Here is a 16,133-nt window from a genome sequence, read left to right as displayed (position 1 = left end):
CTATTATCATGCTGTACTCTCCTCTGGCTCCTTCATTCTCGTTGAACTTGCCTGGTTGGATGAGTTATCGATAAATAGATTAAGTTTGATGGAAGACGAAGGAAACGAGGGGAATCTCATTTGGATCGGGGCTCGTCGAAGGGTGCCAAATGTCATTCTAGATTTCCTTTTTCTCTTGCTTCCATCACTTTTCCACGATCTCTCATGTGTGTCGCGTATTGCGCGCGCGCGTTGTATAGGTCGTGCGTGCGCACACGCGTGGGCGCATGTATTTGTATCTCCCTTTCTAACTTTCAAATATAACAAGATCGTAGATAGAACTAATTAGAACTTGTGAAATTATTATCACGTACGAAAGTTCCTCGTGCAAATGTTATTTTACACAATGATCATATGGTTTGTAATTAACTTTATCATCATACGCGATTTTTAATATGTCACAATCAAGATTAATATCATTGTTTCGTTTTTTTTTCTTCGGTTAAATCGATTTCATTTACTTAAGTATTAAGTAACTAGAAAGGAAGAAAAAGAAAAAATAAATTTATGTGGTTTTCTCTTCGTTTTTAAGACTACAAATAAATTATTAAAAAAATTTTTTTTCAAAACAAAATATTTCAGGATAATAAGTTTCTGATTATAAAAATCAATATATCTGAGGCTCTACCACATCCCTATTCCCTTCTTCCATTCTTTTTACAAATATTTTTATAAAAAGAAATGTTCTCTTCTTTTACATATACGTATATAGAATTAATTATTCAGATTTTTACTAACTCATAATCTAATTTCCTTTTTTTACACTTTTTATTATTAATGTGTAATCTAAATTAATTTTTTTTATGTTTACAAAAATAATAAAAATTTGTATATGATGTAAGAATAATTTTGATAATGGTGCAAGTCAAAATGACTTCTCCTTATGGATATCAACGAAAACGGCATTCGCCATTAAATGTAAGTCGTTACCGAGGGTTTTCCCTAGGGAGAGGACACAAGCTTCCTATAATGAGATGCCACAGGAAGTAACGTCATAGACACTAGTCTGTGGATTTAATTCAATAGGAAAACTGGTAATTAAGTCGTTTGGTAGAATAGAAGAGCGCAAGGTAAAGTTCTCATTAAATTCACTCGGTATGTTCGCGTGTAGCTTTGCAATTTTCCAATGCCGTTCCCTTTCCTTATTTTTTTTTGTTTTTATTTTCTATTTTCTTTTCTTTTTCTGTTTTTTTTTTTTTATAACGTGCAACACAACGAGAATAAAAAAGAAAGTAATAAAGTCTAACTCGAGTGAAAAAGATAATCTATTTATTATTTGTTAGTTGTCTTTTGTTCATTTATATATATATATATATACATAATAATTCATTTAAATATACACACACACAAAAATACACTGTGTGTGTGTGTGTGTGCGCATGCGCGCGTCTGTACATAGTATAAAAAATTTTATGTAGATAAAAATATATATTTTTCTTATATATAAATATATATATATATTTATATAAAAAATGTTTTATTATAATCGGACAAATGGAAACAGAAAAAAAATGTCACTTAAAATAACTATACAGATTTTGTGCGTAGAAAAATAAATAAATATATGTATATATATAATATATAATAAAAATAAATAATAATGAAATAAAAATATATATAAATTTTTTTCAAACAAAATATTTTTATAATTTTTTAATAATTGAAATTTTGTTTCATTAATTCTCTTTTATCATTTTCTTATTTTATCTCGCACATGTTCTTCTCCTGATCTATTAATATTTACCATACGGAGAAAAAGGAAAAAAGAAATAATAAATTCTCAGACTTCTCCTCATTAAGAGTTCTTCGCGAAGCGTCGAGGTAGTGGTTGCTTTTAATTGGCGAACGTATGAACGAGCAATAAAAATGTAAAAGAGCAATCAATCAAGATAGTTGTTCATTCATCTCTCTCGGTTTTGTCTATACCAAGGCTTATATGCTTCGTGAGATAATCTGAGGTCATTAAAAAAAAAAAGAAAAACAAGATATGAAAAAAAGGGTTCATCACGAATTCCGGCTAACGAGAAGGGTTAAATGAACAAGGAATAAATCATTTTTAATCATTATTTTTTTTCTTTTTATTTTGTTTTGTTTTTTGTTGTTTTGTTTTAATGTCGTCACGAACGATATATAAGAAGTCGTGGCTTTATCAACAATATTTCAAGAAGATTTATTATTTATTATGAAGTCAATAAAGTTATTATATTAATTATTTATTATCATATTAATAAATGATATACTCTCTCTCTCTCTCTCTCTCTATATATATATATATATATATATATATATATATATTTCTTTTTTTTAATTTTCATCATCCATTTTTTTTAAATCTATAAAACCCAAGTGAATTTATATAAATTTATTATACTGTGTGTGTGTGTGTGTGTGTGTATCAATACATAACAATAAAGATAATAATAAAACAATCCTGCTCTTACCGCTTAAAAAAGAATAGAAAAGGACAATATCAATCGTTTAGAGAGATCGAATTTTTAAGGTTAATATATTTTTTTGGATAATAATAACAACAACAACAACAACAAGAACACCAAAATAAAATCGATAAAAGTGTGCTTAACGTTTAAGTCGTAAGAAAAAAAGGAAATATAATTTGTTAGATATTGTTAGAAAACCTACTTAGGCTCAAAACTATAAGCCTATTCGCATTAACGCCCTGAGTAGAGAGAATTCGTTGGCTGTGAATCGTTTAGTACATCTCTGAGGCCAGTGAGGATCGATACGGTTGCCATGGTAACCCCTAGACTCTCCTCTATACCTTCCGAACGGATACAGGGATACATCTCAATACGAGGCTCTCCTCGTCTCTTCTCTCAGTATCCGTTGCTTTCTTTCTTCTTTCTTCTACACTTTTCTTCTTTCTCTTCTTCTTTTTCTTTTCCTTTCTCTTTCTCTTTCTCTTTTTCTTTTTATTTTCCTTTCTATGTCATCCCAAACTCTAACTCCGTATCATTTTATTATCTTTTTATTATATTTTGCTATCTTAAATTTTCTTTCTCTATCTTTCTTTTTCTTTCTCCAACTGTCTACCTGTCTCTCCGCTTTAACAGTAAGTAGTTTTATGTTTTAAGAAATTCTTACAATGATATTTAGGAACGATGTAAATACGATTGAAATTTTTAGGTATACCAAATACATATATGTGTAAATGTGTATATACAAAATATTTTTAAAATGGGAAATTTTATTTTGTTTACAAATGACTTTTTTTTTTACTTCTTTTTATAAGTTCTATAAATTGGTAATGTCCATTGGATTGAACGTAATACGTGAATTTTATATTTAATTAATTTTCTTTTTCTTTGTTTTTTAAGTTTTGATATTACTTGTTGATTTATTTGATATTATTGTATATGAACAGTATATGATATTATATCGTTAATATTTGAATTTTCTGGAGTGTTCTATCTAAGTGAATTATTCTTTTTTTATTTTTTTATTTCTTTCTATATTAAAAATCGTGATATTACTTATTGGCCAATCTGATACTATACTGTTATATATAAATAATATATATAATATTATATTATTGTTATTTTCAGTATTTCATATACTTAAATAATCAATACTATTTTTATTAAAAATTATGATATTATTTATTAGTTTAAACTTGACACTAAACTATTATATTCATATATAAACAATATATTTTATATTTATATGTATATATATATATATTATTAATTTAGGAATTGTCAATATTGTATATATCTAAATGATCTATACTATTTTTAATAAAAATTTCAACATTACTTATTGACTATTATAATACATGTAATTTTTATTTTATTTATATATATCTAACAAAATGAGAAAAATGTTGGAATCCAAGATCAATCGTAGGACACGTTAAACTTATTTTTAACTCATCTGTTTTTACGCGCAGCGATCCGCCATATTGTAATTCTTCATTTTCATTGAAACATTGTTTTTCTCTCTTGAATATGATCTTTTCTTTTTTCTTTTTTTTTCAATATCGATCGAAAAAATCACTAGCCAAAAATATCGTCGTATTAATACGACCGAGATATACGAAAGTGGCTTTCACGTCATCCATCCCATAAAGGAAATATCCATGGTGGTATTCCAAGCCGAAGGGCAATATCGACATTCTGAAAAAGAATAAGCGATCGAGGCGAACCGATGGAATTCAATTACAGGGCGTGACAGGTGCGACAGCTGATCTCGATCCCTTCGTGGTCCTCTCTTTTTTCTTTCGTTTTTTCCTTCTTTCCTTCTCTTTTTTTTTAATTTTTTTATTTTTTTTATTTTTTATTTTTTTTCAAGATCACTTAAAACGAAAGATTCGAGTTTCAGTAGCTTCTAGGAATTAGATGCTAAGCTGTACGATGAACTTTCCAAAAAACAAATACAACTTGGTATGTATCTCTCCTTTTTTCTTTTCTTTTTCTTTTTTATTCTCTTTCTTTTTCTCTTTTTTCCTGTTTTTCTTTCTCCCCTTATTCTATCGATGACGATCGATAAATACGAGAGAGCAAAAAAAATCATTTCCAAGTAAATACTTACAAAGATGTAGAAAAGATGTCATTCGTTCGGTCTCGTTCGTCGACCATTACGATATGAATTCCGGACAAAGGATCTTTTCGTCTTCTATTAGGAGATGAATTCTACGCGATGTTTTCCAAGGATCTTTAGGAAAATATATAATACTAGCTTTCTATACATTTCCACCTCTGATTTATTATCTTACTTTTTATTAATTTTTCTTTTTCTTTCTTTTCTTTTCTTTTCTTCTATTTTTTTCTTTATCAGGAAAAACGAAATAATCTTAATGATTTTTTTCGGACGAGTATATGTACTAGATTTATCAAGCGCTTCTTTTTATTTTATATATTTATTTTTTTCTTCCTTTTTTTTTTTAATATTTATAAGTAATTATAAAAAAGAAAAAAGGTTTTATTGAATTGTCAGTAATGAAATTCTTTTCGGTTTTAGAAAAATAATTAATATACGTAACGTGAATGTGATATATAGTATTACGTATTATAGTATAATTATATTATAGTATACAAATACTATAGTATGAAGTACGAATATGCTATACTAATATATTATGCACTCTAAAATTATAATACAGTGAGTAATACCATTAATTCCTATATTATGGTATACTATAATTTATATAATTTTAATATAGCAACAATAAGTATAATATACTTAATTACACTGAATAGTGTAATACTATACACACACATCATAATATTATACTAAAAACATAACTTATACTATACTTATTATAAATAACACTATAACCCTTTATTTTAATATATTATTACTAACATAGTTAGATATACTGTACTAAGCATAATGTAATTATTATTACACACTATGTATAACTCTAACTTAAAAAATATGAGAAGGATTTGATATGAAGTAATAATTAATTTTGTTGCAACAATTAAAATTTATAAAAATGCAAGTATATACGTGCGCGCGCATGTGTATGTAAATAATATGACTTCAAAATTACGTGACAATTGTAGAAAGTTAAAAATAATTATATGATATATATGTACATGATATTCTCGATACTATACTAATGGCCCGAATTATAGTTATAATTGAAATGTAATTGATAAAATCGACTGTATTTAATGATCTCATATAACGATCAATCAATAAATATCAACTCTTTCGTTATTTTCACACACACACACACACACACACAATTATTTTTGATAAAAATGATTCTCACGAAATTTCACGAAGTGGAATAAGATATTTGATTCGAGAAAATAAATGTAAAATCGAAAATTATAAAATCCGGTATAGAGAAAAAATTTTTCTTTAGAAAGGTTCTGTTTTCTTTTTCGTTTTATAATTTCTTTCTTTTCTTTTTTTTTTCTTTTCTTTTTACATATCTGCCAATTAATTACTGCAAGGAAATAGGAAAGATTGCCAAGAGCCAAACCTACCTGATGTTTCATTTCGATCGAATAAGAAAAAAGAAGGAAGAAAGAAAGAAAAGAAAAGATGAGCTGATAAAAATGCTGACTAAGATTTTCTCTCTTTCTCTCTCTCTCTCTCTCTCTCTCTCTCTCTCTCTCTCTTTCTCTTTATTATCTTGTCTAATCTTCGGACAAGCGCCTAAACCTTCTTCAGTTTACTTCATCACTGAGACTCACTTTTGCTATCCTTTAGTACTATAATATGTAAGTATGATGAAAACAAATAAGAGCAAATTGTGCCAAGAGATCTTATATATTTTTAAACATCATTCTTTCCACTTGTTTATGTATCGTCTTATGTAATATCTGCAGATATTAAGCAATGTTTTTAAATATATGAATTTGACGTGCTTAGAACACAAAATATAAACACCATTTCGAGTGAATGGTCTTTTGAATTTCTTCACAAAGTATTATCCACTCAATTATATGTACACTGTGTGTGTACACACACACACACACACACACACACACACACTTCCTTTTTTATTTTGTTTTATAATAATGAAACTGCATGCGACTGTCTAATAAAGTCTAAAAATCTTTTATATTTTTTTGATCTGTTAATTCTAAAGTTCTCTGTAAGAACGTTGTTCGTTTAACAACCTTTCCGTTATTTCTTGAGAGAGCGAAATAGAGAGAAAGAGACAGAGAGAGAGAGAGAGAGAGAGAGAGAGAGAGAGAGAGAGAGAGAGAGAGAGAGAGAGAGAGAGAGAGAGAGAGAGAGAGAGAGAGAGTGAACGAGAAACAAAGCAGTCGTTATTTTATCCATGTCGTGAAAGTTTTATGGCACCAATGCTGAATGAAGTTCTATGTATACGGCACGCGCAGTCTGTGTTTTAAGTTTCCCTTTAACCCTTCCTTTCCTCTCCCCAATCCCTAACTACTTCTTTTTCGAATAAAGTAAACTCGACTAAATTACATTGAAACTCTTAAAGTTTCACTAGGGATCGATTATCCTTCTTCCAATGGATTCTTAAACGTATGAACTTTTGTAATTTGAAATAAGAAAAAAAGAGAAACAAAAAAAATAAAAAAACAAAAGAAAGAAAAGTTCTTCTATGATTGAAGTATGACAATTACTTTTTGTGCGAATATTTTCCTAAGATTTTTGAAACCGAAATTCGTATTATATGCATTACAATTTTATTATTATACGGACAAAAGAATTTATTTCCTTCGGACTGTGTATGGTTATAGCTACCTTGGAAACGTGTGACCTTTTTATAATATACAGAGAGTACACGAGGATAATAATATAGATCACGCACGTTTTCTAAATCGCCAGTAAGAATTAGTAATTATTTTTCACAAACTAAATATGTTTTTTAGCGTTCAATCAATAATTTCTCTTCAAACATGGTTACCACGATGTAAAAACGATAATGCGAAAGCTTTTATGATTTTTCATCGATGAACTTTCTATTTTTAATTATATATATATATATATATATATCCTTGTGTGTGTGTATGTTACGTATTATACTAAGTGTCTCATTCCAAATGATACAGCCAAATATCTTCGAACTTATTGATTTAACGAACATGTTCCAAATAAAAGTTGGGTTAGGTTTATAAGGATGAAATTTAATATATATTGTAGTTATTTCATAGAGGACACTTCTCAAGGTGTAGAAATTATAAGACTTTTTTTTTTTTGTTTCTTCTTTTTTAAATGGAAATCGATATTTTAAATCTAATAAAAGTTTGTAGAGAATATCAATGCGAATTCAACGAGTACCTATGGTATACCTTTTCCATCGATATTTCATCAAGTTATGGCGTCTTGAACTTGAACAAACTATGTAATAGTAATAATGCGATCAATTTCTCCACAAGTTTCTTTGTCTAATATAATCAATGATTTGTTAATCAAGTTTTTCAGATCAGTTTTGTTTTAATCGTTTTTATTTATTTATATATTTATTTATTTATTTTTATACATTTTTAAAACTGTAATCATTTGAAGCGTGACGCCCTTAAGCAGTCATGAAGAAAATTATTGCGATTACACAGTTCATTAAATTTTACAGCGGCATAATTTGATGAAATATCGATGGAAACATGCACTCTTAATGTTCGTTAGATTTGTATTGATATTCTTTGCAACTTTTATTCGACTTAAAGTATCGATTTCCGCTTAAAAAAATTATTGACTACTGTAGCTTGACTACAGCGCACATCAATAAAATAAATGTAAAAGGTATTACATTTCTCCTTCAAAATTTAGTAATTTTTATTTGAAACATTTATTTATAAAACCAATAGAATCAAAAATATTTGACCCTATAGTTTTAAATGAGACTGAATTATATGAGTTGAAATACACACACACACACACACACACACACACACACACACACACACGTATTCGTACAATGAAAGAAATCGAAAAAAAAGAAGAAAGGAAGAAAAGTTGTAAATTCTTTCAGGAAAATTAATAATATACTTTTTCGAAGTTGAACAAAATTTTCGTGGTCCCTCATAGATAAACCGATCCCATTAATCTTCGTAAGGTTGACGTAATAGGTGGTTCCAACGATCGTTCAATCAAGACGTTACCGAAGTCCCTGAAATTCATGAGTATCTGCATCTATACAGAGAATCGAAATGAAATATTAATATCCGTGTAGATTTTACGAAAGATCTTATTGTTCATCAATCATTTGACGATATGAATGAAAGTCGTTATGTCGGAGACAATATTATTAATTATAGAGATAAAAAATGATTCAATTGCTGAAATTATAATTTTTTGTGGTTTATAACTTAGTATATTTTACGATCATTATCTATTAGTAGTTTATAGTCGATAATTTACAAAGTTACAACGTTTGAAATTAATTCCTTTTAAAATGTATATTAGATATAATAATTTACATATATGTGTGTATATTTTGTTTATTAATAGTTTTTTTACATTTTTATTTTTAATAATAAAGCAAATTATTAAACAATAATTATTAATTGTTCATATTTCACGTTATTAAATTTAATTTATTTGCGTTATTCATTTATTTGCGTGCAAATTTATTATTTAATGGTACTACTCGACTTATAGTAATTAATTTATAAATTTTTTAGTGCAGTCGATCATCCGTGACCACTATGATGGTCAATTCTTTAATTTATGAAAATAATTCATAAGATATATAACTAGTTATATTTCAGTTCAATGATATTACATATAAAATGATCTAATTTTTCACCCGAAATGTGTTTACGTATTAGTATTTTCATTTAAAAGGAGAAAAAAACAATTATAGCGATTAAAAATATAGTATAGTATTTTATCAGTATTTAGGAATTTTATACAATTTCGTAATAAATTAATACATTAATCGGTATATGTGTATTACAAACACTGCATCGTATTATTCGATATACAATATTACAAATAATATGCATATATCTTTTTTCTTTGTTCTTTCACTTTTTTTTTTTAATTTAATCTTAAGATTGTATTTTAATATTTCCTAGCAGATAGACATATCTTTATAACAATTTAATTCTTTAATTATTCGTAATAATAAAAACCGAATAAAATAGATTAAAAGAAGCATAACAAAAAATGGTGTAAAATAAAAAATTGTGGATATTTTTTGACATTTTAAAAATGTGAAAATAAATAGAAAAAAAAAAACTTCTTCGCCAAGGCATATTAATGTCTGTTGAACAAAATTTATACGGATTAATAGAAAAAGAAGAAAAAAGAAGATCGGAATTTTTACACTTCCTATTTTTTTTTTAAGAAATGAAAAGGAGGAAAAGTTGAAATTACTCGCCCCCCCCTCTCTCTCTCTCTCCTTTCTCTTTCTCTTTCTCTTTCCCTTTTTCTCTATAGTATACCTTCTCATTCGTCCGCTTACTTTCTGCAATGCAAACTGGCCGCAATATCGATCGACTCGACGAGGTCGGTGAACGAACCCTTGCGCTTTGTGAAATTCATTTTCCGTTTCCTCCCCCTTTCACAGTGAGAAGCGTTTTTAAAATTTGTTGTCGCTACAAATCAAGCGGGAAAAGGACTCGTAGAGTTATCTATTTCTTCGTACATCTGTACATGGCAACCAATTCAAATTTCAGAGATTCTTAACTGGCGCGAAATTTTTATAACGAAACCATGTTGCAATTCGTTTGCAAGCGGATGTTTAATAATGAAAAATGATTATTTTATGCTTCGCGTACGAATTTGAAATATTTGATCTAACGAGAAACTTCATTTAACATTTACATGCAATTATCTTAAAAAATAATAAATTTAAAAAATATGTACTTTTTTTTCTTGTAAGAAAATTTACAGTTTTTTAAAATAAAACTTCTGCAATTGTTTTTTGAAAGTAAAACTTAACATTATTTTTAAATACAACCTTCACAATTGTTATTATTATTGTTTTCTGTTTTTGAATTGAAAGAAATAATAAAATGAAACGAAAAGAGCTTTATTATTTTTATAAAAGGAAAATATTAATCAGATTAAGTAAATTTAACTCAATTAAGAAGATAAAAAGATTGCGAGATATAAAATAGAAATCTTGATTTATTAAGAACGAAGAGAGAAAGCGCGGCAAAACATCGTTTGGTTTTAAGCCTTTAAACGAAAAGAACTGGGTAATGTTTCCGATTTGACGCTTCGTCTACCCTCTACTCCCATCACCTCGCCTTATTCGCTCTAGAACGCCATCTCCACGCTCGCGGGAAATAGCGCATAAAAGGTAAACGTGTGCGGCGCACACTTTTGGTGCGGCTTCGCCGCAGCCATGTGGGAACCTTGAACGATACAAAAAGAACGTATTGGATTTAACCGAGCTAAAGTTTTTCTCGGTAACTTTCAATAATAAAAACATGAATAGAAACTGATTTTTTTTTATCTTTCTCTTTACGAAGGAAGATTTTATTGTTTAGGTTAAAAATAAAATAGAATGACTCATTCGTACTTTTTAGCATCTTTCTTTGTTCTCTTTCTTTTCTTTCCAAGTTTTTATTTTTTAGATTACAATTAAAATAGTATAACTATTCGTACTTATTTTATCAGTATTTTCTTCTTTTCTTCTTTTTTAGGTTAAAAATAAAATAGTATGACGATTTGTATTTATTTTATCAATACTTTATTTATTCTCCAAATAGATTTATTTTTAACGTAAAAATAAAATAAAGTGACCCATTTGTACTTATTTTATAAGTATTTGTTTTTTTATTTTCTTTCTTTTTTTTTTTAAGGAAGTTGTAATTTTTTAAGTAAATAAGAAATTAGAGTAACCATTCATATTTTTTCGAAAAAACTTGATCTGCATGAAGGTGAATTTGTTTTGCAAATGGTATAATTTGGATTTGAAAAAAGTTAGCATTTGAAGTATAAAACCCGTATTTAAAAAAAAAATGATTAAAAAAAATAAAAATACATTGTATTAATAAAGATATAGTCTAATTTAATCGTAAGAAGTATAATAATTCAGTATTATTTTTATAATATTTACAGATATTTTTACAATAATAAAAAAAAGAAATTCTGCTATTATTCTTAAAATAAAAAATACATACATAAAAAAGCAAGTAAGAGAAATGTGTTAAGAGAAAACGTAATAATCTTCGCAAAGCTTGTTTTGAAATACCCGTTATCATTCAATAGACATCATCATCGATTCTATTTGAAAGAAAATCATCTATGATGTGCTATGAAAACGAACGAGTAATAACAAGTCGTTAGATAAATCGTAAACCTGTAATCATTAAAGTAAAGTTCAAGTTATGTATCTTTTTCTGTACGATGGACGCGAGCAATTCGATAAGAAGCAATTATTCGTACGAGGGAAACGTTAAAAAAAACAGAGAGGAAATTTCTTTTATTATATTAAAAGTTTTTTGTGATTTGTTGCATTCTATTAATTGAATTAATGATTGAATTTAAACGTCCAAACATTTTTCCGTCTTCTTGATTAAGAAATTCTTCTTTGATCTTTATTTCCATCATTTTATCAAATCATTTCGAATTTCGAATTGAGATCGATTGAATTAATGACTCTATCGTGATTTAAAAAAAAAATTCTCGGCACTGAAATTTCCATATTGTTGATATTATTTTTTGCAATACGTTTTTATTAAATTATTAAGCTTTATACACTTGACTTTAAAAGAGGACCATTTGAATGTTATTTTACCAATTTAACTTTTATTCTGTTATTTTCTTACTTTTTTAAAGTTCCAAATATTTGTATTGAGGAAGTGTAAGTGACGATCAATCGAATCGATGGGACTTTAGCAAAATGTCTAACAAAAAAATTGTTTCCAGTAATCAAATATCGAAAATTTCTTATATTTGGAGACATATGTATTCATTAATATAATGTACATAATACTATATATATGAATATATAATGTGTATGTATGTGTTTACAATTATATAATAAATAAAATTTTTCTTATATTCAATTCTGTTAAATTAAACTTTTAATATTTGACACTAATATAAATAATATAAATAAGATGCCATTGTTTTGATATCATTTTAATATCGAACATCAAAGAAAACATACGACAATTTTCTAGAATAAGGTATAACTTTAGAACGATTCGTCAATTTTTTATTTATTTATTTATTTCTTTTTTGTTAAATTTAGCCAATCATTCTAAAATTATATCATAAACATATAAGGTTTTATTTAACCGCCTATAATTGAATTTTTTCGATTTTAGAAGAGAAATGATGTACGTAATGTGAAGATTATATGTAATATTACGTAATATAATATATGCTAATATATTATTTCCTATATAATTTTACTATACCAATGATAAATATAATATAATTAATTAAACTAAATACTGGTATATTTATGTATATTGTGTGTGTATATGTGTATGTGTGTATGTGTGTACATAGACACACACACACACACACGTACGTACGTAACATACATACATATATACATATATATACATACATACATACGTATATATAAAATAATATTACACTAAGAATATCATTTAGATATATTATACTGAGCGTCATATAATTATTATTACATACTATTTATAATTACAACTTGAACATAAAAAATATGAAAAACATTTGATATGAAATAATAATTAATGTTGTTGCGACAATTAAAACTTATACATATAAACATTGTGTGTGTGTGTGTATGTGTATACGAATTCAAAGTTACGTGTTGGTTGTAGAAGGTAAAAAAATAATTATATAATAAGCGGGTAAAATTTGATGATAGATCCAATATTTATATCTAACATTCTCGATACTATACTCGTGACTGTAATTGTCTTAGACTTCAACTTAGAGTTGAAATGTAATTAATAAAATCGACGGTTAGTATGATTGTAGTGGTAAAGAAGACATACAAGAATTTTTTGTAATATTGTATAGTTATCTTATTTAACATAATTATAACGCATACGGAAATTTAATGTTTAAACTTGAAGAATGCACTTGATTCATCAAATAAAATGATTATCCGGGATGTTACTTTCCGCAGACGGTCGAGCTTCGTTTCCTTCTACTATAATTCGCGGAAATTTGCATCAGCCCCAATGAATCACGGAGATCTCCTTCGAAATTCTCCAACCCTTATTTTCCTCGAAAGCCCTGGGATTAATAACTTCGTATTTGCGTAAACGCGCATGAATCTTCCTTCGTTACGTGTTTCTCCGCTTCCCTACGAAAGATTTATTTTCCAAGTCGAGTTTCCTTTTACCTACAAATATCACGATATTAACGGTGAAGGTTTTGAAAGATTGCGAACTGCCAAATTTTATTTCCATTTTATCCACATCATAAGTGAAGTAAATTCTAATCCAAATCGAACATATTAAATCAAAATAATCATTCTTAAATTATTATATTTTATTCATTATATTATGTTTATGTTGTTTATTCATTATTCATTATATTTTGTTCATTATACATGTATATTATGTTTTATTATTATATATCATTGTTTTACGGTAAAACATTATTTTTATCCTTACGCTTGTAGAATATTAATAAAAAGTAAAAAACACAAAAAGAATAATTAAAGAAAAAAGAATGTACAACTAATAAAGAATAATACAACGATTTAAATAATTAAAACAACAATAACGCGATACTTATGGTCTTCTTATCAAAATAATTAGCATATTATGCCATTACCAAATGTATGCAATTTATATTTTAACAAATTAATAGAGAACAAATGCAATTTCGATGTTAATGCACTTCTACTAATGGAAATCTCTATCGCTCTTTTTATAAACGAACAAGGGGTTAGAACGGAAGTACGTTAGGAGAGATATCGATCGTGTATCAAGTTCCGATTTTAATGCAATATTTATTGGCTATATTGGCTACGAATTTTAACGTTCGAAAACGAGAAACAACGTATAATTAACGTCGTTTATTAACGTTATTAAATAACATCGAGATATTATATACATCTCACATATATATATATATATTTATATATATATATACATATATATATACTGCTATACTTTATATATATAATATTATTTAAAAAATATTATAAATATTTATATCGTTAAAAAAATCAGATTAATAAATTAAAAATAATTAAATTTAAATATATAAATATATAATAATATATAAATGGAATTTGCGAAAAAGAGTTAGGTCCTGAAGTCTATCGGGTGTATCGAGTGTATCCAGAATTCATAAATCCGTCGAATATAAAATATATTACACATATATATAATATGTATATATACAATTATTAAAAAATGCTGAATCCGCCAATGAATTTATGACCACATATTCTGAAACATAACTTATATGAATTTTATATATATATATATATATATATACTTTTCTTTTATTTATATAATAATCTATATTATACTTCCTGTTTATTTCACAACATCTGTTCGTATAATTGTTTAGATAAATAACCTGATTTTATAAGGAATTAAAAAAGATTAACAAGTCCCTTTACTACGTTCTCTACAAATTTAAAATAATATTTCGTCCTGCTTCGCTCATTAGAGTGAATAAACCGCGATAATATCTGCTAAAGTATAATAAAAATAATAATAAGAAAAGAAAGAAGAAGGAGAAGAAGAAAAATAATAATAATAATACGAATAAAAAGCAATAAAATAGCAGAGGAAAGGGAGATGCATCCTTCGTATTTGCTTTGAACGTCCGTTGCTTTGACCGTTCCGATATAGTACGCTATCATCTCCACTTTAATACATCTCACAAGATCTTTTTTTTCCTTTCTTTTTATGAAATAAATGCACTATCTGATGATTTATTTTTGGAACTACTTGAATATTCCCATATTTACATATATTTATATATATATATATATATATATATATATATATATATCTTATTTACATAACAAGAAAACCAATTAATAGCAATTCCCAAAAAAATATAAATCTTCTTTTGCACATAAACACTATGTCATGTTAAGACTACACTTTGACAAAGTTATTACACTAACATGTCATTAATATGATTATTATTTTATTATAAAATAATAAATTTTCAATTCTGTTTGAAGTTAAAGGACTTATTAATTAAACGGAGGATATACATACACCTATATACATATTTTATATGTCGAGCTATATAGTTGTTTTATTTTTAAATGGAATTAAGGAATGTTATTATTTTATAATTAAATAATATATATGTATATAATAGTACAAATAATTAATTAATTTTATATATTTTAATTTAAATATATATACATATATATATGCAATATTATTATTGATGTTTTTTTATATAACGATATGTCTTTTTATTTTCAGATGATCCACAAGTGCCAACGTTATGCGAATTATCGGCACGATGCGTTGCCTCTCACATACCCTTCGAGTTGGTCGAACACGTTTATCCACCTGTGCCGGAACAATTGCAGCTGAGGATAGCTTTCTGGAGTTTTCCCGATAACGAGGAAGACATAAGACTTTATTCTTGTCTTGCGAATGGCAGTGCGGATGAATTTCAACGTGGCGAACAACTCTTTCGTTCGAGAAGAGTCAAGAATCCTCTGCAAATAGGTAAACATCATAATACATTATATAGGCAGAAAGTTGCACTTTATAGATTTTTTTTTTAAATAATTCAAAAGTATAATAAGA

General features: G+C 26.8%; 1 protein-coding gene across 4 annotated transcripts in view; it reads left to right on the top strand.

The window, feature by feature from the left end:
• LOC122634638 (zinc finger SWIM domain-containing protein 8 homolog) overlaps window positions 1–16,133 on the top strand; it is a 44,882-nt gene that overhangs the window by 16,662 nt on the left and 12,087 nt on the right. For all 4 annotated transcript variants that reach the window (XM_043823768.1, XM_043823767.1, XM_043823765.1 and 1 more), the window contains exon 2: window positions 15,801–16,052. In XM_043823768.1, the coding sequence (XP_043679703.1) occupies window positions 15,801–16,052 (252 nt within the window). The remainder of the gene's footprint in view (window positions 1–15,800; window positions 16,053–16,133) is intronic.

The sequence above is a fragment of the Vespula pensylvanica genome, chromosome 15 (assembly GCF_014466175.1).
Source record: "Vespula pensylvanica isolate Volc-1 chromosome 15, ASM1446617v1, whole genome shotgun sequence".
Taxonomy (NCBI): Eukaryota; Metazoa; Arthropoda; class Insecta; order Hymenoptera; family Vespidae; genus Vespula; species Vespula pensylvanica.
This window is presented reverse-complemented; position numbering and strand designations above follow the sequence as displayed.